At 46.3% G+C, this 24,057-nt stretch overlaps 2 protein-coding genes across 2 annotated transcripts; both read left to right on the top strand.

The window, feature by feature from the left end:
• The first annotated feature begins 9,328 nt into the window (after positions 1-9,328).
• LOC109738083 (uncharacterized) lies at positions 9,329-10,217 on the top strand. The gene is made up of 3 exons (XM_020297182.4): positions 9,329-9,602; positions 9,723-9,798; positions 9,892-10,217. The coding sequence occupies exons 1-3, from the start codon at positions 9,385-9,387 to the stop codon at positions 9,895-9,897; spliced, it is 300 nt and encodes a 99-aa protein (XP_020152771.1). The 5' UTR covers positions 9,329-9,384; the 3' UTR covers positions 9,898-10,217.
• Positions 10,218-14,198: 3,981 nt separating this feature from the next.
• Positions 14,199-15,301, top strand: LOC109738084 (uncharacterized). Its single transcript, XM_020297183.4, has 3 exons — positions 14,199-14,559; positions 14,676-14,751; positions 14,861-15,301. Exons 1-3 carry the CDS (start codon positions 14,336-14,338, stop codon positions 15,023-15,025), a joined length of 465 nt encoding a protein of 154 aa, XP_020152772.1. The 5' UTR covers positions 14,199-14,335; the 3' UTR covers positions 15,026-15,301.
• The last annotated feature ends 8,756 nt before the right edge of the window (positions 15,302-24,057 follow it).

Here is a 24,057-nt window from a genome sequence, read left to right on the forward strand (position 1 = left end):
TTCTTTCCTATTGTCAATGGATCTTGGACTTTAATATATCCGTTATAATTTCCTTTTGTTTCACCAGCACATACTTATTTGCAGGTAAGTGCATCATCTCTATATAGAGGAGAACAAATGCCCGTGGTACGCGGCATATTGTAATATCAATTTTGTATAGACCGAAGAACTAACTAGATGCATCATTTGGTTTTGTATATTATTAGGTTAGGTGGTTTGTTTCCCCGTTGCAACATACGGACATGTTTGCTAGTGATATATTCAAGTTCAAGGTTTGGATTTTAGTGGAACTTATGCTCTCTTTGCTTGATTAGAAGCTATTGGCATTCTTTTTGCCTACGAAAATCACTATAATATTACGTGATACCAGATGGACGTAAAAACGTGCATTTTTGAATGGTTAAGTCATGGAAGATATTTTTTTGTGGGAAAAATTCTGTTCTATTCATCTTTAATCATGGCAGTACAATGAACACCATAAATAATAGAAATTAATCCAGATCCATATACCACCTAGCGATGACTACAACCACCGAAGCGAGCCAAAGGCGCGCTGCTATCATCACCGGATGCCCCACAGGCATGAGTCATTCTTACTAAAGACAACCTTATTACTACCTCCGTCCTGGTTTATTGGTCCCCTTTGTAATTTGTGCTATATTTTGACCAAAGATTTAAATGACAAAATGTTAGTGCATGTTAACAAAAATTGTATCGTTAGATTCGTATTTGAACATAGTTTTCAATAATATAACTTTTTACGACATGCATAAACATTTTATTAGTTAAATTTATGGTCAAAATTTGGCACAGAATACAATGGGAGACCGATAAACCAGGACGGAGGTAGTAAGAGAAATTGGCTTGAAAGTATGCAATGTGTGTTTTGTCACCATGATGAGACAATAGAATATTTATGCTTCCAATGCAAACTAGCTCGTTCTATATGGTCAGTCATCCAAATATCTTCTGCCTTGTATCCTCCCTGTAGTATTGCTAATGTATTCAGAAGACTTCGGCCTTGCCATGGATGTTTTGGGGTGGAAAGGAGCGGCCTTTCTCCTATGCCAGGCGGCTACGTGGTGGTTTGTGTCGAGGATGTCGGGTTGGTCGTGGATGCGGGGCGGCGGCCTAGGTGGTGGTTTCCACGGTGTTTGGGTGGAGCCCGTGGCTCGGATGCTGCCCAGCTTTCATGGCCGTGAGGGCGGCGTGGTGGCTGGTGATCGATGGTCGGTGGTGGTGGTACGGCCGTGCCCATACCTATTTCGGACCGGAATCATGCGAACTGGGGTGAAAACCCTGCCTGCCTTCGGGCGGGCCGTCGGTGACGGCGCCCGTGGGCGTCGCCTCCTTCGTGAAGGCATCGTCGCGGCTACTTGATCATCTCCGAGACACTCCGGGGTGAAATCCCAGATCATTTCGATTGGGCGGTGATGGCACTCTGGTGTCGTGTCCTTCCTGAAGGCACCGCTTTGGAGGCCTCGGCTCGTGCATGTTTGGCTATGCTTCATTTGCCTCAAGTGGTGCTTTGTTGCTTATCTTTCGTTTGCTTGGTGGTATCTGGATGTAGCTGAGCTTCAACATCTATGTATGTAGCCTAGAGTGTGGTGGTGTCGTGTTTGTATTCGGATGGTTGTTGTGGTCAGTGCTTTATATATAAAACGGGGAACGAGCCTTTTCGTCAATAAAAGCAAAGGTGATATTTCGTTAAATATTTAATTATGATGGACAGATAAATTTTTGTAATAGTAGTATAAAAATGTGTACTTCTGTGTAGTATAAAAATGTGTACTTCTGTTGTATTACAAAAATTGGTCGATCTTAGATGTACGTCATGAACCGTTTGAACAATGCGCACATCGCTGGGTTGACATATTTTCTGAATACATCCTATGGAAATAGATTGAGAAGGAAAGTGAAACGGATATGTTGACCATGTTTGTGTTTGAAGTGTGAAATTTTGCGTTTAAATCTCAGTGACTCTGAACCAATCCAGTACTCTCTCCGTCCCAAAATTCTTGTCTTAAATTAGTTTAGATACGGATGTATCTAATACTAAAATGTGACTTGATACATCCATATTTGAACAAATGTAAGACAAAAATTTTGGGACCGAGGGAGTACTTCGAACATCTCCCACCTGTACTGAAGCATTGTAATTCAACTCTAACATAATTGTGCTGTTTATTTATTTTAATTAATTATTTCAGTTATTCCTGAATCAAGATGAGCACCCGTAAACACTGTTGCTCCTTCTTTTTGGGCACACACTCACACCGCTGGCATTTGTTTGACGGTTGAGTGGCGCACAATGCGTGGCTGGCCATACAAAGTCACGCGTAGTGCTCTGCACCGAGCTCGATCAGATGCATGGATGGAACACCAGACCCTGCTGGGCTCTGCTTTTCTGACCGCAACGTCCCCAAAGCTGATGTACTGCTGCTGCAAGAGCTCAGCTCTGCACCAAGCTCGATCTTGTACATCAATGGAGAAAACCTAACCAAAGTTAGGATCGATGAGATGGAGTACTGCTCCTGCTGATTATCCTCACCTTTCATCTGACCGGGAGTCAAAGCACTGCTGCTCCTGATGTATTTGTAACAGATGCACGGCGCGTACCGCGTGAGATCGGTGGGCATAAAAACATGATGGGGCTTTTGCGTTCATGCCCCTACTTTCAATATGAAGTTCATCAATGGTGATTTAGCTCCTAAAACCATACTGGCAACAGCAGCACTGAGCACTCAGCCCTGCTCTTACCTCTCCATATATACTTGCTTCTCTCGCTTGCTTGGCCGGCCAAGTAGCAAGCTCGCTCACTCCTCGGTCCCTAGTCTGGCAAGAGAGAAGAGAGATGGCTCGCCCCTACCACCTGCCCCTCCTCTCCGTCTTGTCCTTCCTGCTCCTCACCGGCCTTGTGACTGCTGATCTGTCTGGAGGGAATAAAGTCGGGAAGATTGTGACCATGACCGTCCAGTACCCGGCCGCGGGCTCGCCTCCGGGGGAGAAGACCACGATCTCAGCGCACTACGTTGATGAGCACGGGGGAGGCGACCGCCGCTTCGACCTCGACTGTGACGACGACGAGCCGTACGTCTGTGTGTGTGTGTGTGTGTGTGTGTGTGTGTGTGTGTGTGTGTGATTTCGCTTGGTTTAAAAATTCTAGCTAAGCTTGCTGCTTGCGACTGAACTCCAGCCTCGGTTTCGCCGTGAAGTACCTTATCACGACCCTGGAGGGGATACGAGATGCGCGGGAGTCTCGATCCGAGGTAACTAACGTTGAGTTTGCCCCACCCTGTTCCTTGTTCTTGTTGATTTCAGAACGCAATGTGAAGTGCTGATCTTGACCTTTGCCTCATTAAATGTTTCTCAGCTCTAGTACTACCTGGACCTTCACATACGTACGGTGCTCAGCATGGTGGATGGTTGCATGTCCAGTACCCAGTGGAGTAGGCGCCTTTTACTTTGTGCTCAACAGACAATTCAAGGAATGCCTCAACATAGTTAAGTTGAATGCACTAGGAACACTACCCAAACCGCATATATAACGGAATAATAACCATGCTCAAGCAAAATATGAAGTTCGCCACACCTGGCCAAAATCCGAAAATTGACCTCTTTTGGGAAAGTTTAGCACGAAATGACCCTGTTCGAAGTGTTTAACAAGATCTGACACTCAAATGCAGTCATGGAAGAACAAATAGAAAGTATTACAAATATTTGCTTGAACCTCGTCATAACTAGAACTTGCAGACTCGGGGCCATCTAATTCAGTACTCTTTACTCTTTCCACAACCTCATCAAGACTAAAGACTTGTCACAAATGCAATGACTTTCTCCTCGTTGTCAACAATCTTGGCATAGTTACTCAATAAAGTCGCCTTGCCCATGTAATGAGCATTAACAAATGTCGCTATCTGAAAACAATGGCAAGAAACATAATGCATCAACGAAAACTCTACTGCATAACATTTAAAGCACATTGCAAGAATATAGCATCAAGGAATAAACAATCTATAATAGTCCATGCCATTACATCTATTCCCCCTCTAACACAAACCCTAGCCCTAACCCTAGTTCATTCATGTCACAGATCATAAATATACGACTAATACTAGTGCTTACTACACATCACAAAAATTATATTGGCCACTGTGTCACCACTTCAAGAGTGGATTTGGGAGAAATCCCCAAAACTAGAATTTGGGCACACTTGACCAATGCCACCCAACAAATGAAAGTCAACCAAATCGTGGGAGATGTGAGAGGTTACCTCAACGGATGGAAAGGAACCGAATCCACGGATAAATGTCACCAAATTGACTTGGCATTGATACTCACATTTTTTTTGGATTTATTTCAGCCTTTCCGGCGATGTTTATTCAGTGGGAGTAGACCTTCCCATCGACTATAAGGTGTCTGTGGTGACTTGGTAAATCTCAAATTGTTAAGCCGGCACATTATCTCAGAGGTGCTGATAGGGGTAGGGTGTGCGTGCGTGCGTTCATAGGGATGAGTCCATGTGCGTGTATGTGAACTTCCACGGTTGTACCGTGTTCAAAAAAATTGAAGTAACATCATTGACTCGTAAATGATATTCCTATAAAATCATTTTGGTTAGAAACATCGAACAACATTGTTGTGAAATTTTAGTTAAGCAGATATTAAATCACAGACATCAAAAGCAATAGTGAAAGCCACAAAAAAAATGAAATGCATACACAATAAAAGGAATAATGTGTATAGAAATAAACAAAAAGGATAAGGTAGGAGGGCTGATTTAGATCAAATGAAAAGTAATTTTGGTAGGTACTCCCTCCGTCCAACGATATAAGACGTTTTTTGCAAATTAAGCTGCATACTACAAATATGAACGAACAAACTCGAACAGCAATTTCTCCCAAAGGAGAGCTTTCTACTCTGAAACAAGAGTACAAGACGTCTGTTTTGACTTCCAACTACTCCACTGATGAGCAAGCAAACAGAAAGCACATGCATTGATTCAACAGAAACTCTTTGAGTCAAACTGTCAGCTTGGCGCCGGTCTGGGACAGTTGAGGCGACCGTTGAGAAAGTAGTAGCAAGCTGGTAGATGAATGATCACACCCTACGGCCTGCAACACTGCGGCTGATCGAGTAGATCGGCGCACACAATGCAGTGATGCAGCTGCCGTTGCTACTACTTTTTGGGCACATGCACTGCTGGTATATTTGTTTGACGGCTGAGTGGCGCGCACTGCGTGGCTTGCCATCAAGTATTTCTCTTGGTCGAACATTTGCTTCCTAGCCAGTCCAACCAGGCCTTCACTCCTTACTCCTTGGTTACGGTTTCACTGCCTCTCATCGGAGTCGCCACTGGTCCGTCTCATCTCCTACGTTCCTTGGATCATAGAGGCGCAGTGGATCCCGGCCCTTGCTGGCGGGAAGGCTGCATTTTTAGGTGTTTTTTGAAGTTTTGTTAGGGTTTGTGCCATGCTTAGAAAGACTAGGCAGAGGCGGCCTCTTAAATATGAAATAAGGTCCTTCCCACCTAGCACCTGTTTCGGCGATGTTTCTAGTGTTGCCGGAGTGCGTGTGGAGGTGTGTATCCGGCGGATCTCGTGGGATTGGATCAGTGTTTGTCTCCGGTGGATCCGCTTGGATCCGGTCTTCGTTTATCTATGTGTTTGCAAGTTTGCACATTCTACATGATAAGTCATCCAAACAGCATCAAATTTGTATCCGCCAATAAGTATTGTCAATATATTTGGTTATTGGTTGGACGGAATTCTAAATAGTTACAAAACGCAAATAAGGGTGGGGGCGTATGCCTTACTATGGTCGCTTTGGCTATGTAGAAATGATTTAATTTTTAATGACAAAAATGCTTCTCTCTGCAGGTTATCTTTTGTTGTACGCACACGCTTCATACGTGCTCTACGCTACAACGAGCGGAGCACTAACCACTGTTCAAGGCAGTGTGTATGCAGTTGGAGCAGGCGGCTATGGAGGTTTTTTCCCAACATGGGTGTCAGCATAACCTCCAGATCGATCCACCGCCAAGTTCGACATAGGCAAAGTGTCGGTCCATAGAACTCTACTGTTGCCGATTTTGTCGGTTTCTTATATTTTCTAGTGCTAGACTTTTGGTGTTTGGCTATGTGCATGCTAGTTATGCAGAGGCCGGGTGTTACTCATAATGTTTTGTATCCGCTTGATACAACATTTGAGATAATAAAATTGCCCTTTATCGAAAAATGTGTTTGTGGGTTGGATCTTTTCGATCTAGGATTCTCTTCATCGTCGGTGGTTGTTTTTTTTGGTGCGCTGGTCCTATGGGGCCTTGGCACGAGGACTTCCCGTCTGTCTACTATAACAATGTTTATCTGGCTCCGATGAGGGAAGGGCAATGACGGCGGCGCTCCTTCGGCTCGCTCCACTGTTTATAGTCGTCGCTAGGTGGTCTACGGACCTGGATGTAATTCTTAGTTCTGGTGTTCTTTATACTACCTTGACAATTGATAAATAAATTGAAAGTTTTCTCGTAAAAAATAAGTATTTGTAGTACAAGTTTGCCCGTGTGGAGTTTCTCTGAAATTTTGTTTTTTACGCTCATTTTGTCATCAAGTACTTGGGCAACACTTTGGCGTATTTCAAAAGATATTTGACAACAAAACTTGACATTATTTGCTTATTCAAATTTTGACAAAAAACTTTTTTTGCCTCTCCCATGCCCCCTTTTATACAGCTTCGTAATTTTGCACCTATTCTGTTAAGAGTATGTAAGGCATGGTGTCAGCTTCACACTAAAAAGACAAGTTTGGCCGCCCAGACTTTCTCTGGAACTTCGTGTTTTACGGTCATTTTGCCATCAATTATTTGGACACCACTTTGGTGTATTTCAAAACATATTTGACAATAAAACTTGACATTATTTGCATATTAAAATTTTGACAAAAAGATTGTGCATCTCCCCTCGTGTCGCAACTGGGCCGCACGCCCGCGCTCCCTAGCCTCCGTCCGCCATGCCGCACCACCCTCCAAACTGCCACACATCGGTCGCCACCCACTACCATTTTCTCCAAGAGCAAATAGCCACGAAGAGTAGCCTCGGGCTTGTTGGAGGGGTTACGCCATTTTGGGGAAGGGAGTTTGTATGGATAAGCAAGCTTAGGGCTAGGATTGTCTTTTATTTTTTTCGGTAATGTGCGTGCTCCCATTTATAAAAACACTTCCATCCAATTCCAACTAACGGAGCGTAAGCAAGGGGCAAATGGTGTCTCCCGATTTTTTATTAATAATAAATAAGAATTCTCTAATTACGGAACTGGTAAAGGACAGCTGGAAATTGTGAAAGTAGGAAGGACGTTGTGATTAATAGCGTCCTGGTCCGGCCGCTATTGCTAAGGACGTCCAGGGGTGGACGCTATTGTTAGTAGCGTCCTGTGCTCTGTCTTAAATTATTCCCTTGACCCAGCGGTAATCCATTTCTGAGCCCGGGCTCAGCTGCATCCACCCCGACGAAAAAACTCAAAATAAATACTAGAAAAATTCAAAAAAATTCAATTTTTTGTGTGGTAGATATTTTGATGCGTGAGGTTCGCTCCAATTTTTAATCATTTAAACATCCGAGCAGCTCTCGACAAAAAAGACAAATCCGGGGTCTGTAAAAATGTTTACTGTTCACGCATTGTTCCGACCCGATTTGTTTTTTTTGCTGAGAGCTGCTCAGATGTTTAAATGATCTAAAAATTAAAGCGAACCGCACGCATCAAGTTATTTACCACACAAAAAAAATTGGAATTTTTTAAATGTTTCTAGTATTTGTTTTTTTTACTGACTGGGTGCAGATGAGCCTCGGCACCGAAACGCCGCTCAGCGGTAATCCATTTCTGAGCCCGGCCTCTTTCTCGTGAATGATGTGTTCTTCCCTTAACTCGACTTGTTTCCTCCATTATATTTCGTTTTTCCTAGGCCAAACGATGAGCCTAAAGCGAAGACATGAAAAGAAAATTATAGGATGCTCCCATTTTCCCAAGCTTTTGCTATTTTACATATAAATTACTAGTACGATAGTAGCTATATACCTGTTTGATTATTGTTAGTTGTGGAGCGTCGGGCCTGTGGCCCCATTCGCCTTCCTTGCATCTCATTCATGTACATCGGTGTTCCCTTGTGTTGACGAGGTCCAAGTATTTGATTGTAAAGAGAATTTATTATATGATGGCTTCACATTTATTTAACATTGTCTGGCCAATGCCCGCACGTTTAACATTGTTGACGGCTGGGTACCCAACCTCCCCCAGAGCCGATTATACCGCCGGCTCGCCACGAGGCGGCGATTTTTATGCCTCCTGGGGGGGGGGGGGGGGGGGGGGCTGTTGATGCTCTAAGTCCTTGACATATCTTCTTGATATCTTGAAAAGTTGTTTCCTCGTATGCTGGAAATGTGACTTTGGGAGGAACACTATACTCCACACCCATAGAACCATGTTACACTTCACCATCAAGATACGTTAGAACAATTAACATGTTCTCGGATTCACCTGCAGACATGAACATGTAGGAAGTAAAAATTAAAATCTTAAATTGATTTACTATCGACTCAAGGTTGAATTTTTCACGACCTATCAGTTCTCATAAACTAGACAATTACCAATTATATTACCAGGAATAAAAATCCAATCATCTATATATTGTATGCAGTACACTTGCAACCATGGAACGAATTATACAAAAAACTTGATAGAGGAGATGCAATACGGCGTACAACTCACATGAGCCAACTACAGGTCAAGTGGATGATCCTAAATTCCTAATGATGAGCGGCCGGTGAGACAACACGACTCTCATGATGATTGCTGATGTTGGCCGCTGGAGCTTGCTTACGAGACGTCTAGATCAAAAGCGACGGCTGCATGCGTATTAGGGTTTGCAGATCAGAAACTGTTACATATATCAGAGAAGAGAAAAGAGGACTCGGTTGAGCCTAATAAGTCGAACCACATAGCTGGACGTCGTGCATAAGAGCGTCCATAAAGGAACGCACTTAGCAATGGCGTCCAGACTTGGACGCTGCTCTTGATAGCGTCTTACTATTCTGACAATTTCCACCGGCCCTTTACCACTTCCGTAATTACAGAGTTTTTATTTATTATTAATAAAAAAATCGGCACAGTTGAGAAGGCAAAATCATCATGTTAGATAAGCGAGGGTAAAACTGCAATTGGAATTCACACAGTGGCAACGGGCCAACGGCCAACAGTACATCTGCAGCTGTTCACGCGGCTCACGCAGCTCTGCTCTAACCTAACCGGTCCATATATGCTTCTCTCGTCTTCTTGGCCGGCCACGCAGTTGAAGTAGCAAGGAGTAGGTTTTGTGCACTCCGCCCGAAGTCTGCCCATGGCACGGCTCTACCACCTCACCCTCCTCTGCGTCTTCCTCTTCCTGCTCCTCACCGGCCTCGTGGCTGCTGATCTGTCCAGAGGGAAGAAGGTGACCATGACCGTGCGGTACCCGGCTGAAGACTCGGGGGAGAAGATCACGATCTCGGCGCACCTCGTCGGCGACGGCGGGGTCGGCGACAGCCACTTCCATCTCGACAGCGACGACTACGAGCCGTATGTCTCTCTGTCTCTTTTCTCCAACTCATCCTCACAAATTAAGCACATACTCCAACGGGTCGTGTGGTTTTGCTTGGTTTAATAATTTTTTTAGCTAAGCCTGCGGTCGATCTGCAGCATCGTTTTCGCCGTGAAAATCCTTGTCTCGGCGGCCCTGGAGAAGGTAGGAGATCCGCAGGCCTCTCTATCCAAGGTAACGCACATTTTGCCCCTCCCTATCTCATCCATTGGTTCGGATTTCAGAACGCAAATGTAAGCTACTGACCTTTGCCTAATTGTTTCTCAGATGTAGCTTCACGGTGCTCAGTGGTGGTTGCATGCCCAGTCAGTGCACATTGGAGATGGAGATATGGAGATCCTCTTTACTTTCGTCTCAGCGAGAATGCATTAGGTTCCTTTTACTATTTTGCTGTAGTACCGTCTGCAAGTAGCATTGCCCATTCGGGGAGCGTATCCTATGGGCTATTATTAGGATGTAGTAATGTGGAATTGTGCATGGTGCTGGAGTCTAACTTCAGCTATGTCTGTGTATCTTGGTTTCTGTAATCTTTCGGGTTCGAGGAACAAAATAGTTCGTTGTTCTTCAATTTATTTCTGCTCAGTTTCCATCAAGTGGAGGATCTCTATTGTGTTTTATTAACAGATTAAATAGAGCATAATTGCACAAGTAAAAGACACAGAGATACTGGCAAGGAACCGATGCGATTAAAAACAGAGAGATACACTACCTAATAACACCATGATGACAGGGTTGTCTTATTATTTACGTGTCTTTTTTTCTTTTCTTAAGTTGGATACTCGGAACTCGATTAATTAAACAAAATAAAAGAGATGTCCAGTTAATTTATGAAAAGCGAACAGAAGCCGTTACAACACACCCCTGCCTTGCTGCAGTGTCCCCATCTCTGACTCGGACTCCATCTAATCCACCGGGGGTCAAAGCAAGAAGGCTCCCCAACCTATACCTGTCAAGCTATGAACTCGCCTGCGCCTAGGACGTTGTGGCGAGACGCTCACCGCCAGCTCCGGCTTGGCCTTGGGGCTTCGCTCCTTTCCCATCTAAATCGACTCACACAATTTGTAATTTTAGCCAATTGAGAATTAACAAAACCGAAATTGAATTGGTTGTAGAAAATATGAATGAACACCCTTTTCTCGTGAATCAAAGAATCTATTTCAACTCTGTACCAATGAGCAAACAGAAGGCACATGCATTCAACACACACTTTGACTGAGAAGCGAGAACCCAGCCACCAGCAGCCGTTTTGTAGACGGTGCTACTTGTGTTGAGGCGGCAGTTCAGGCATACGCTCCATGCATGAGTTGATCGATCACACCAAAGTTGTAGTAGCACCGGTGACTCGTGCATGATCACTCTGTCAGTGGCGGATCCAGTGGGTGTTCCGTGGGTGCCTTGGCACCCCCTCCAAAAAAGAAATTCTTTTTTAATCTAGTACTCCTTGCCTAATCCTTTGTGTATTACTGTATAAGGGTAGAATGATAAGCTGACATTTTTTTATGGTTGTACCTGACATTTTTGTTAGAATAAATTCGAGGTACTCCGTCGATCATCCGAGGATCAAGCAATCACACGAGCACGACACCGAGATTTGTTAACGAGGTTCACCGATATGGCTACATCCCCGAGGCATGACTATGGGCGCTCCTCCCCGTGATACCGCTACAATACCGCACACCGGCCACCCGGGCGCCGGCACACGCCGCCGGCTCCCCCTTGCGCGCCTGTGCTATTATGTTGACATAGGTTACGTCGTGTGTCTACCCCCGCTATATATGAGAGACCTAGGATACAAGTGTCATACTAGGACACAACTCCATATCCTATCTAAACACAATACAACTACAAGTCCAACTGTAACCTACCTTGTACACTATATTTCGACACAACTCCAATAAAATCCACCTTGGCGAATATTCTCCACCACATTGAATTCGTCTATGCGTCAAACTTCCATGTACATTGGACTTGAGCTTATCCCATGAGTACGGCTGCTACTCCAAAGACTCCATATGACTCCACCTGCAATTTGCAGTCCCTTCATTTCTTGACCACAGTCAACACTCGAGCAAAATTAAGTTCCTTGTTACTCTAGTTTGTGCTCCGAATTTCCAGAGTATCCGTTCAACGCCATCACACACTGATTACTGACCCTGCGTGAAAGTGAACAACTCACATATTGGGTGTCACACATAAGAGTTACCTAAACTCAACATCACCGCTCCTTTCTTGACCGCCTGTATGAAACTTGAAGGAATTTCACCGTTGCTTGTAGTCATCCCGAGTCAAATTCACAGTTGTCTCACTACATGTATGACCACCAGAGCTCTGGCTCGTCTCCATGTACCGTGCGTACCGCACGCCTCGCCGCTATTACTGCGTCGAGCCTCCGTTGTCCCGATCGAGTCTCAAGGGTCGTGAACCCACACCACTCAACCACCACTGCAGAGTACCACCGATCATCACCGACCGATGACCAGTTTCACGCTTCCATCAGACCACTGGGCTCCAGTCCGAACTACGTGTCCCTCGCTTTTTCCCCTTGCTAAATAGGCTACGATTGCCTGGATCCTTACACCGTAGCCCCTCAATCCAGCTCCACCTTCAACATGACTCCATGGTAGATGATCAATCCACCCTCAGGCCCCGTCGACATCAAGCTCCGTGTGTACACCACCTTGAATCAACCCTGCACCATAGTCTTGTCGAAGCCACACAAGCCCTCAGGCCTGCGCCACGTGTTGCCACATCCAGAAGTCGGTCACCATCAGCATCACGCTCCTATGACGTCGTCGTCAATCTCACCTCCGTCTTCTGTACCAACCGACTTGCGTCGATCCGTCAGACTGTCCAGTCCGATCCAGCCGAACTTCTCCGACTGCAGACACATTCCAGACTCCTCAAGTTGTCACCGTGACCACCTCATCCATACACACATGTGTATCGACAAGAAAAACCAAAGACAAATTCCCTCATAGCTTTCCCGTGTGAACCGCACGTATGTAGCTTCTGGATCCCTTCTTATTTTTCTTTCTTGATGATAGCATCACGATCAAACTCTAGGTCCTCGTGCCATTTTTTTTTCTCAAACAAATCTCACATTGTACGCAGCTTCGGCAGCCTCACGCACAGCCAAGCATCGCGCTAGCTAGCTGCCGCCCCTGGTCCTTCCGCACGCTTGGGCCTTGGCCTCGTGACACGCGCCACTGCCGCTGAGAGTCAGCTGCACGCTGCATTGCGTCGTCGCTAGGATCAAAACTCGAGCACAGCACACGGCCTATACGCTTGCCCGACCGGTCCATCGACCGATCGCCGCACGTCTAGCTCCTGCTGCTTCCGATCCAATCTAGTCGACTCCCGCTTCCAATTGCCTTTTTCAATATCGTCGAGAACCACGCCAAAACCGGCTACATCTCGAACTCGATACTTCCTCTAGATTAATAATCCAAAGCCTCCGAACAACCTAGCTCATGATACTACTTGTTAGAATAAATTCGAGGTACTCCGTCGATCATCCGAGGATCAAGCAATCACACGAACACGACACCGAAATTTGTTAACGAGGTTCACCGATATGGCTACATCCCCAAGGCATGACTATGGGCGCTCCTCCCCGTGATACCGCTACAATACTGCACACCGGCCACCCGGGCGCCGGCACACGCCGCCGACTCCCCCTTGCACGCCTGTGCTATTTGTTGGCATAGGTTACATCGTGTGTCTACCCCCGCTATATATGAGAGGCCTAGGATACAAGTGTCCTACTAGGACACAACTCCATATCCTATCTAAACACAATACAACTACAAGTCCAACTGTAACTTACCTAGTACACTATATTTGACACAACTCCAGCAATTTTTGTGTGAGCGAGAAGATTGGCGCCCCCTGTGGTCAAGATTTAGGTCCACCACTACACTCTGAACAAGGTGTATGGGGTTTTGGATCATGTATATCTGCTTAACACATCATTTATACATGACACTCCAAGACCTTCCAAAGGGACATGAATCGTAAACGATGTGCAGATCACTAGCATTTTATGTTAGACATATCGAACATCATTGTTGTGAAAATTTGGTTAAGCAGATGTTAAATCACGTCAAAAGCAATAATGAGCGGTACCCCACGAAAAAAATATGAAATCAATATATAGCAAAGGGAAGGTGTACAGGAAACAGAAAGGAGAGGGAGGGCGGGTTTACAATTACAAAGCTGAAGCAAATCTACGAACTGCCTTTTGATGTGAAACAATACGTTTGTTTGTGACTTTCAAGTGTACCACCGATGAGATGAGCGAACAGAAAGCACATGCATTCAACACACACTTTTTCAGACAGAAAATCCGCTTGCAGCGTCAAACTGTCAACTCTATGACCATAAGCTGATGACACCCACGTTCAACTGGCACTAGCAAGTACTAGCAGCTTGTACTACATGATCACCCTACAGCAAAGTAGCACAGACACTACGGCCGAGTAGATCAGGTTGACAGTTGATTGGCTCACACTGCGTGAGTGGAAACAAGAACTCAGCTCTGCACCGAGCTAGCTCTTGTTCATAAGAATCCACGGTAGGGGTGAGAACTTCGTACATCAGCAGCAGTTCACACAGCTCTGCTCTTACCTATCCTCCATATATGCATGCTTGGCTGGCCACATTTCGTTTACGCAGTTTGAAGTAGCAAGCACTCCTCAGCCCGAAGTCTGCCATGGCTCGGCTCTACCAACTGACCCACCTCTCCGTCTTCTTCTTCCTGCTCCTCACCAGTCTCGAGGCTGCCGATCTGTCCGGAGGGAGGAAGGTGACCATGACCGTCCAGTTCCCGCCTGCAGACTCGCCGCCGGAGGAGAAGATCACGATCTCAACGCACTACGTCCGCGAGGACGGGGTGGGCGACAGCCACATCCATCTCGACTGCGACGATCACGAGCCGTATGCCCTCCCTCCCCCCCTCTCTCTATCTCTCTCTCTCTCTCTCTCTCTCTCTCTCTAGCCGTGTGATTTTTAGCTTGATTTGATTTCTAGCTAATCTTGCGGTTGATCTGCAGCCAGCTCGGTTCCGCCGTAAAACACCTTGTCACGAGCCTGGAGAAGATACGAGATGAGGAGGCGCCGCTATCCGAGGTAGCGTACATTTTGCCCCTCCGATCCCTATCTATTCATCGGTTCATATCTCAGAAGGCAATGCAAACTGCTGACACTTGCCTCATTGTTTCTGTTTTCTGAGCTGTAGGCCTACGATATGCCCACTGAGTGGATGCAGGTTCTCTTTCATTTGGTCTCAGGGAAAATCAGGCGCGATTTACTTTATTACCGTAGTATTGTCACTGCAAGGAGCTCCTTCGCTCGTGCCAACAATCACTCGGTGTTGGCAGCTCTATCCACCTCGCACTACTAGACCCAGGCTGAAGAAATCTTCCGCGTTCAGTCTGTTGAGTGCCGATTCCGGGAGCGTATCAGTTATCAGGGGTCGTTATTTAGGTTGTAGTGTTGTGGTAGCGTGCACTGTACAGGGTGCTGGAGTACATCTGCTTTCAGTTATCTCTGTATTAGTTTGGTTTCTGTAGCTTAACATATCTACCGTGTTCGAGAAAGTTCTTCTTCTTTTTTTCTTCTTTTTTGCAGGAAACTTGTTCTTCTATTTATGTACTTCTGCTCAATTTCCGGATCTTTATTGTGTTGTACAAACTGATTAATATAGGGTAACTGCACAAGTACAAAAAGAGCATAAAAGTAGAAGAGAGATGTCCGGTTAATTTACGACAAAATGGGTAAGAATCGTTACAATACACCCGCAAGACATGGCATCGCGGCCGACTTGGCTACCGACAAGACCACACTCATCGCCAAAAAGTGGAACACCGTCGAGGTTGCCTACAAAGTGTCACTATCGTCGTTTCTCCCCGAGCAAATGACTCCGACTCCACCACAAACGACCGATAAATAGCCCTCAGAACAAACAATACACAAGAAGGGTACCGACCTAAACAATCAGCCAAAAACATCAAGGAGTAGGCGGTTCTGACTCGGACAACAAGTATCGCAGGAGAAAGAGCACGCCTTGCACCGACCTGCCCCAAACTACCCATCACCTGGCATCGTTCTCGCCGGGTCACCTCACAACACTACGGCTTCGACCTCATGCTGATGAACATGCCAAACATTCATCGACGAAGGACATGCCACGACCCCTCCATCATGGTTACGACAATCATGGTTGCCACACAATACACGACGCCACCAGACGCGAGGCAACCACTACTACAGAAACGGGCATTAGACACGCCCCTCAACCACAATTTTGACCCAAAATAACTAAGGCGCATGTAATGTTGGACATCGGAGGCAGTTCCCGGGAAGAAACTACCTTCAATACGAAAATCACCACTAATAATTCTGTATTACAGGCGGTTATAAAGACCCCAAGTTCACTAGGAAAGTGTCTGTTCGCTGGGCATCAATATGACAACTAGAAACGTGGTTTTAGAACAGAAATCCTACACCTACGAAACCTTATGTAACACAGTTACGTAACCTTCCTCCAAATTGTCTTCTCCCCCCTGATTTTCAGGGGGGTGGGCCTCACCCTCTCCCTTTTTCCAATCAAATATTGCCAAGCCATACAAGCATACGTAAAAATTTACGTGGATGTAGCATTCCTCGTTTTAGAATGACCGGAAAGGTCAAGTCACTCAAGATTGGACAGAATATCACCAGACCCATTATACTGTGTTGAAACACATAAAAAAGCTGGACATTTATAAAGAAGAATACCAGCAAATTCTGCGTGCTAAGTTTCAACACAACATCCTGTGGAGAAATTGCAGGCTACCAAGTTCTATAGCAGGTCCAGAGAGCGCTTCTGTTTGGCTCAAGGAGTTGATCCGCATCATGTTGATCTAGCTAGAGGCCCAACATCGGATGTTAGACGATATGAACGGTACGCAATCAATGGTTACACGATTGCGATGAAAGAAAATGATGGTAGGTCAAAGACTCAGAATCCAAGCGTTACCCTACAAGGTCAGCTAGGCAATAAGAAAAACAAACATATATATACTATGGGTACATAGATAAGATATGGGAGCTGGACTATGTGGACTCTAGAATTCCATCCTTTTGATGTCAATGGATTAGCAAAAATTAAGTTAATTGCAAAGATAATGTTCATACCACTGCCAATATCGACAAGGTTGCCTACAAGAATGAGCCATTTGTATTTGCTCAATTTGTTCATCAAGTCTTCTACATCGAGGCATACGAGAAATAAAAGCAATGTCTTGAAAAGGAAGTATCTTTGGTATGGAAGGGGAAGTCGATGAGGATGATTATAACCTGAGTAGACAATATTGTGTCCACGGTGTCAGTATCAACAAACGAGGATGGTGAAGTACCGTCGACGGAGCCTTACCTTCATGATGATCATCATGATGATGCAATTGTCTAATAGTCTTTTAATATTCCTTGATTTTGAGTTGAACTGTGTAAGATTATTATTTGCGTTGTAGGGCTATGAATTGAAATGTATATGAATATATTTTATATTGTATGATTTTGAGTTGAACTATGTTGGTGCATCATACTGGCAGTAATCTCGATAGGGTGTCACGCATAGACGAAAGTACATACGGGAAGCCACATGAAGCTTTTACCAGGTTCAGTCCCTCATAGTGGAGTTAATACCCTACTCCTGCTTTGTTGATTCTAGGTAACGCATCGTATGAGGTGGTTATAATGGTATATCGTAGGTGTATCGAGACTACAGATTGGATGCTATGAGCTAGCCCTGGCCTCACATCATAAAGGGGGGACAAGACCTAGGGTTTACGGGAGTCCTAGTCCGTTATGAGCGATTTGGGAGGCCGCCGTGATCTTTGGGATCATCTTGCATGCCGAGTTGGTGGAGTTTTCGAGAGGAGGCCAACCAGCAGGGTAAGGGATCTGGTCCAAGTTATGGCATGTTGGTTCCTGGTGAAGCCCGGTGGGCTGACTTCCTGTCTTGCGATATACCCCTGGTACGTGGTACCGTATGTAGCCCATGAGTTCGTCAAGAACTGCCTGCGCCCATGGTGAAGTGAAACGTCGCGCGCCATCTTGGGACTGCTTGGCGAGGTCTTGAAGGGCTCCCGAGGATTCCTGAAAGGAAATAATTGAGTGCCAACTCTCTTGCGAGGCAAGAGAATGACATGATCTTCAATGCTTGGAAGCCTGAGGGGGAAGCCGAAGCTAGCCACACAATGCGTTTGACCTCCTAATCTGGGTTTGTTGTCCAAGATGGCTTCCTTCCGGAGAGCCGGTTTTAGTGAAACCACGACACGTCATGAATCTTTGAGTGATGTCATCATGAACGTAAGGCTTGAATGCGCCATACCCAGTCTGGCGGCTTGCTCCTTGCATGGAGAAGCAATGTACCCACCCTAATCGAGTCTGGAACAGTCAAGCATGCGGTGCGAAGTAGTGTGTTCCAGCGAAGGTCGTGTCCTGAGTGAATAGCAAAAAACTACCACATTACGGGCCATCGTTCCGAAAAACTACCGCTTTTTTTAATTTTTCGAAAAACTACCACAAAAGTGGTGGGCTGTTCCAGAAAACCCAAGTGGCCCAACGGTTACAGTTTAAGTTTAAATGGGGTTATGACATGTGAGGCCCACCCGTCAGGGTTTTGTTGGCCACAGGGCTGATGGCGCGTGGTACTGATATGATATGATGTACTGCTGCTCCTGCTCATGTATTTTGTAACAGATGCACACGGTGTACTGATATGATATGATGTACTTTGGGTATTTGTTTGACGGCTTTTGCGTTCATGCCTGTACTTTGAAGATCATTAATGGTGATTTAGCCCCTAAAACCATACTGGGAAGTGGCAACTCCTCAGCCCTGCTCTTACCTATCCCCATATATATGCTTCTCTCGCTTGCTTGGCTCGCTCACTCCCCAGTCCCTAGTCTGCCAAGAAAGAAGAGAGATGGCTCGCCCCTACCACCTGACACTCCTCTCCGTCTTGTCCTTCCTGCTCCTCACCGGCCTTGTGGCTGCTGATCTGTCAGGAGGGAAGAAGGTCGGGAAGATAGTGACCCTGACCGTCCAGTACCCGGCCGTGGGCTCGCCGCCGGGGGAGAAGACCAAGATCTCAATGCACCACGCCAAAGAGAACGGGGGCGGCGACAGCCATTTGGATCTCGACTGTGACGACGACGAGCCGTACTTCTCTCTCTCCGTCTATTCGTGTGATTTTTCATGGTATAATGAATTTCTAGCTAAGATTCGCGCGCGTCTCCCTGGCCCGGGGCGAGGGGGGGGCGGTCCGGTGTCCCGGCGGGGTGGCCGGCGGCGGCCGTGGTGGCGGCGCTGCTACTTGGCGGCGGGGCAGCTTGGTGGCGCGAGGTGGCCGGCGGTGCGTCCCCGGCTCAGATCTGGGCCTTGCGGGCCCCATCTGGGTCTTAGCGGGTCGGTCCCCGGCGTGGCTTCGTTGTCTTCTGCGTGGTGAGGCCGAGGTGCGGCTTGGACAGGGGTGGCGGCACCGACGGCGTGCCAGTTGCAGCGCGAGGGCGGGAACTTTACGGGTCTCGGAGATCCCGGCCGGGCCTGTGCGACCACGGGCCTGGTATGTCCCCGCTATTGCGTCCGGTCAGCTACCGTCTTCGACGGTGGAGGTGGGGCCCTCCCGCGTGCCGACGGTGCTGCTGCCCTAGTCCCGGCTCCTCTTCTTCATTGTGCAGGCCTTGCTTCACGGTGCCGTGGTGAGACAGCGTGGGAAGCTTCGTGACTGGGTTGGCGCAGGGGTGAGGGTCTGTTTGGTGGCGAGCTCTGGAGTGCCTGAGGTGGAGCGTGGGATCGGGAGAAATCCCTGTTGGCTTGGCCAACACTGACGCGGTGGCGCTTGTGGGTACCGCCTGACCTTCCTGGAGGGCGTCGGGGCTACCCTTCCTATCTCCTCACAGCGTACCGGGGGAAACCCTTGGCAGCAGCGTCGTCATCGTCGCGTCCCTTCTTGGAGGTGCTGATTGGTACCGGTGCTTCGGAGGCTCGGAGCTTGGTAGGCGATCTCCGGTGGGTGCAGCGGCCATGAGGCTTCTCCGTTTTTTTGTCGATCCGCCGTTGTTGGCATTTGTTTCTCTTGTATTTTCTCTTTCTTTTCTTTTGGGCGTGATTGTGCTGCTTCCGCCCCAGCACCTATCGTTGGATGTATCGGTTGGTTGCTTTGTATACAAGCGGGGGGGAACCCTTTTTCGGTAAAAGAATACCTCAACATAGTTAAGTATGAAGTTCGCCACGCCAGGCCAAAATCAGAAATTTGACCTTTTTGGGAAAGTCTAGCACAAAATGACCCTGTTCAAAATGATTAACCAAATCTGACTCTTTTCCGAAATGCAACAAAAGGCATCGTTTTTTTTAACTACACAACACCATGGTCAATGTGTTGACACTCAAATGTAGTCACGGACGAATAAATGCAGTCACTCGGGTCCATCCAATTCAATACTCTTTACTGTTTCCACAACCTCATCAAGACTAAAGATGTGCCACAAATGCCATGACTTTCTCCTCGTTGTCAAAAATCTTGGCATTGTTACTCAAAAAAGTCGCCTTGTCCACGTAATGACCATTAACGAGTGTCGCTATCTAAAAACAATGGCAAGAAACATAATGCATCAACGAAAAATCGACCGCATAATATTTAAAGCACATTGCAAGAATATAGCATCAAGGAATAAACAATCTACAATATGCCATGCCATTACATCTATCCCCCCTCTAACACAAACCCTAACCCTAACCCCGGTTCAATGATGTCCCAAATAGTAAATATATGACTAATCCTAGTGCTTACTACACATCACAAAAAATATATTGACCACTGTGTCACCACTTCAAGAATGGATTTGGGAGAAATCCCCAAAACTAGAATTTGGGCACACATGACCAATGCCACCAAATAAATGAATTTCAGCCAACTACATCGTGAGAGATGTGAGAGGTTACCTCAACGGACGGAATAGGGACCGAATCCACGGATAAATGTCACTGATTTGAATCAAGTGATGGAAGAGGACGAAGAGAGGTCAAAATTTGAATCAAGTGATGGAACCCACCAGGGTTTAAGTCATGGAGTTGGCATTGATGCTTGCATTTTTCTGAATTTATTTCAGAATTTTTGGCGATATTCATTCAGTGGGAGTAGACCTTCTCATCGACTATGAGGCGTCTATGGTGACTTGACCAATCTCAAATTGTCAAGTCGTCACAACATCATGGGGATAGGGTGTTGGTGTGTGCGTTCATACGGGGTAGTGCATTTGCGCGTATGTGAATTTTTACATCGTACCATCTTAAAAAAGTTGAAGTACCATCAGTGACTCGTAAATGATGTTCCCATAAAATCATTTTTTGGTTAGGAAAATCGAACAACATTTTTGTATTAGTTCAGCGGATATTACATCACATACATCAAAAGCAATAGTAAAACCGACAAAGAAAATGAAATGCATACACAATAAAGGAAATAATGTTTTTTTAAGAAAAAGAGGATGAAGCACCCCTACACCAAAGATGCCGTCCACTGGTCCCTCTAGCCCGTGTACACCTCCAAAAATGACGCTCCCAAGGGGGGAATCGACACAAGAGTGCCGCCATCCCGATCTACTGATCTACTGATAAAGGATATAATGTGTATAGGAAAAAACAAAAAGGGTAAAATACAGGTAGGAGAGGACTGAGGAATCCAGCTTTAGATGTTAGGCTTTGTTGCGATATTTGTTTGGTATTAGGCTCGGACATTCGTCACACCTTCATCAAGGGGATAGGAGTAGCAACAGGTGTTTCCTAGATGGTGGCTTTAGACGTACTAATGTATTACTTTGTATGGTCTTTGTAAATAATTAATAAAATGGTTGCATGCATCGTTCAGATGCAGAGGCCGGGGTATATCCTCTTTTTTCAAAAAAAAAGTAGGAGAGGCTGGTTTAGATCAAATGAAAAATCATTTTGGTAGGTACCAATTAAGCTGCATACTACAAATATGCACGAACAACCTCTTACAACAATTTCCCCCGAAGGAGAGCTTTCTACTCGGACTCCCAGAATAGGGTAAGCGTATTGCTGACTTGCTTAATTGCAAAGTTGGGAAGTTTCCGTTCACATATCTCGGACTCCCGGTTGACACCAAACGACCCACAATAGAGGATTGGGAACCTCTTTGTGCTAAGGTGAGGGGAAGAGTTTGCCCTTGGAGGGGGAAATTCCTATCGAAAGCGGCTCGGCTCGTCCTCACGAACTCGAGTCTCTCCTTCCTGCCCATGTTTGCGATGGGCCTCTTTCTACTTGCGGAGGGGGTACACGCCAAGATGGACACACCTCGATCAATGTTCTTTTGGGAAGGAACGGGCCTAACCGCAAATATCACATGGTCAAGTGGGCGTGGGTGTGTAGACCCAAAGCCTTGGGGGGCCTTGGGATCACCAACACCCGGATCCTTAACATTGCTCTTATGCGCAAGTGGATCTGGAAAATTGCCCGGGGGGCTACTGGGCTGTGGGTTGATCTCTTGAGGGCAAAATATTTCCCTAATGGAAATTTCTTTGAAGGGATGCAGCGGGGCTCCCCCTTCTGGAACGATATTCAGGCGATCAAACCTGCCTTTGCCATGGGGGCTAAATACACTATAGGGAATGGCTAGTCAGCTCGTTTCTGGACAGATCACTGGATCGGATCCCAACCCCTCTGGGCCGAATTCCGTGGCCTTTATGACATTGCTGTCGACCCAGCAATGGTAGTGGATGCGTTGGCTTCGACCCCACCGGAAATCCACTTCAAGCAAGAACTTAACGGGCAAGAGCAAGCGAGTCTAGCGGCCCTGCTAGGCATGATTGGCCCGGTAGGTCTTTCGGACCAACCTGACACGGTGAGCTGGGCGCTCACCGGTTCGGGTAAGTTCACAGTTAAATTCCTACACCACGAAATGTGTCAAGGGCCGACTGATACGTCTCCGTCGTATCTATAATTTTTAATTGTTCCATGCCAATATTATTCAACTTTCATATACTTTTGGCAACTTTTTATATTATTTTTGGGACTAACATATTGATCCAGTGCCCAGTGCCAGTTCCTGTTTGTTGCACGTTTTTGTTTCGCAGAATATCCATATCAAATGGAATCCAAACGGGATAAAAACGGACGGAGATTATTTTTGGAATATTTGGAAAATTCCGGAAGAAAATCCACGCGAGACGGTGCCCGAGGTGGCCACGAGGCAGGGGGGCGCGCCTGCCCTCCCTGGGCGCGCCCCTGACCCTCGTGGGCCACCCGCAAGGCGGTTGATGCCCTTCTTCGGCCGCAAGAAAGCTAATTTTCAGGAAAAAATCACGGCGAAGATTTCAGTCCAATCGGAGTTACGGATCTCCATATATATACGAAACGGTGAAAGGGTAGCAGGAGAACGCAGAAACAGAGAGAGACAGAGAGGCAGATCCAATCTCGGAGGGGCTCTTGCCCCTCCCACGCCATGGAGACCATGGACCAGAGGGGAAACCCTTCTCCCATCTACGGAGAAGGTCAAGGAAGAAGAAGAAGGAGGGGGGCTCTCTCCCCGCCGCTTCCGGTGGCGCCGGAACGCCGCCGGGGGCCATCATCATCACCGCGATCTACACCAACACCTCCGCCATCTTCACCAACATCTCCATCACCTCCCCCCCTCTATCTACAGCGGTCCACTCTCCCGCAACCCATTGTACCCTCTACTTGAACATGGTGCTTTATGCTTCATATTATTATCCAATGATGTATTGCCATCCTATGATGTCTGAGTAGATTTTCGTTGTCCTATCGGTGGTTGATGAATTGCTATGATTGATTTAATTTGCTTGTGGTTATGTTGCTGTCCTTTGGTGCCCATCATATGAACACGCGCGTGGATCACACCATATGGTTAGTTGTATGTTGATAGGACTATGTATTGGAGGGCAAGGGTGACAGAAGCTTCAGCCTAGCATAGAAATTGATGCATACGGGATTGAAGGGGGACCAATATATCTTAATGCTATGGTTGGGTTTTACCTTAATGAACGTTAGTAGTTGCGGATGCTTGCTAATAGTTCCAATCATAAGTGCATAGAATTCCAAGTCAGGGATGACATCCTAGCAGTGGCCTCTCCCACATGATAGTTGCTCTCGGTCTAGTAAAGTAGTCAATTGCTTAGGGACAATTTCGCAACTCCTACCACCACTTTTCCACACTCGCTATATTTACTTTAGTTGCGTCTTTACTTAAACAGCCCCTACTTTTTATTTACGCGCTTTTTATTATCTTGCAACCTATCCAAAAACACCTACAAAGTACTTCTAGTTTCATACTTGTTCTAGGTAAAGTGAACGCTAAGCGTGCGTAGAGTTGTATCGGTGGTCGATAGAACTTGAGGGAATATTTGTTCT

This window comes from Aegilops tauschii, chromosome 1 (genome assembly GCF_002575655.3).
Source record: "Aegilops tauschii subsp. strangulata cultivar AL8/78 chromosome 1, Aet v6.0, whole genome shotgun sequence".
In the NCBI taxonomy this organism is placed as follows: domain Eukaryota; kingdom Viridiplantae; phylum Streptophyta; class Magnoliopsida; order Poales; family Poaceae; genus Aegilops; species Aegilops tauschii.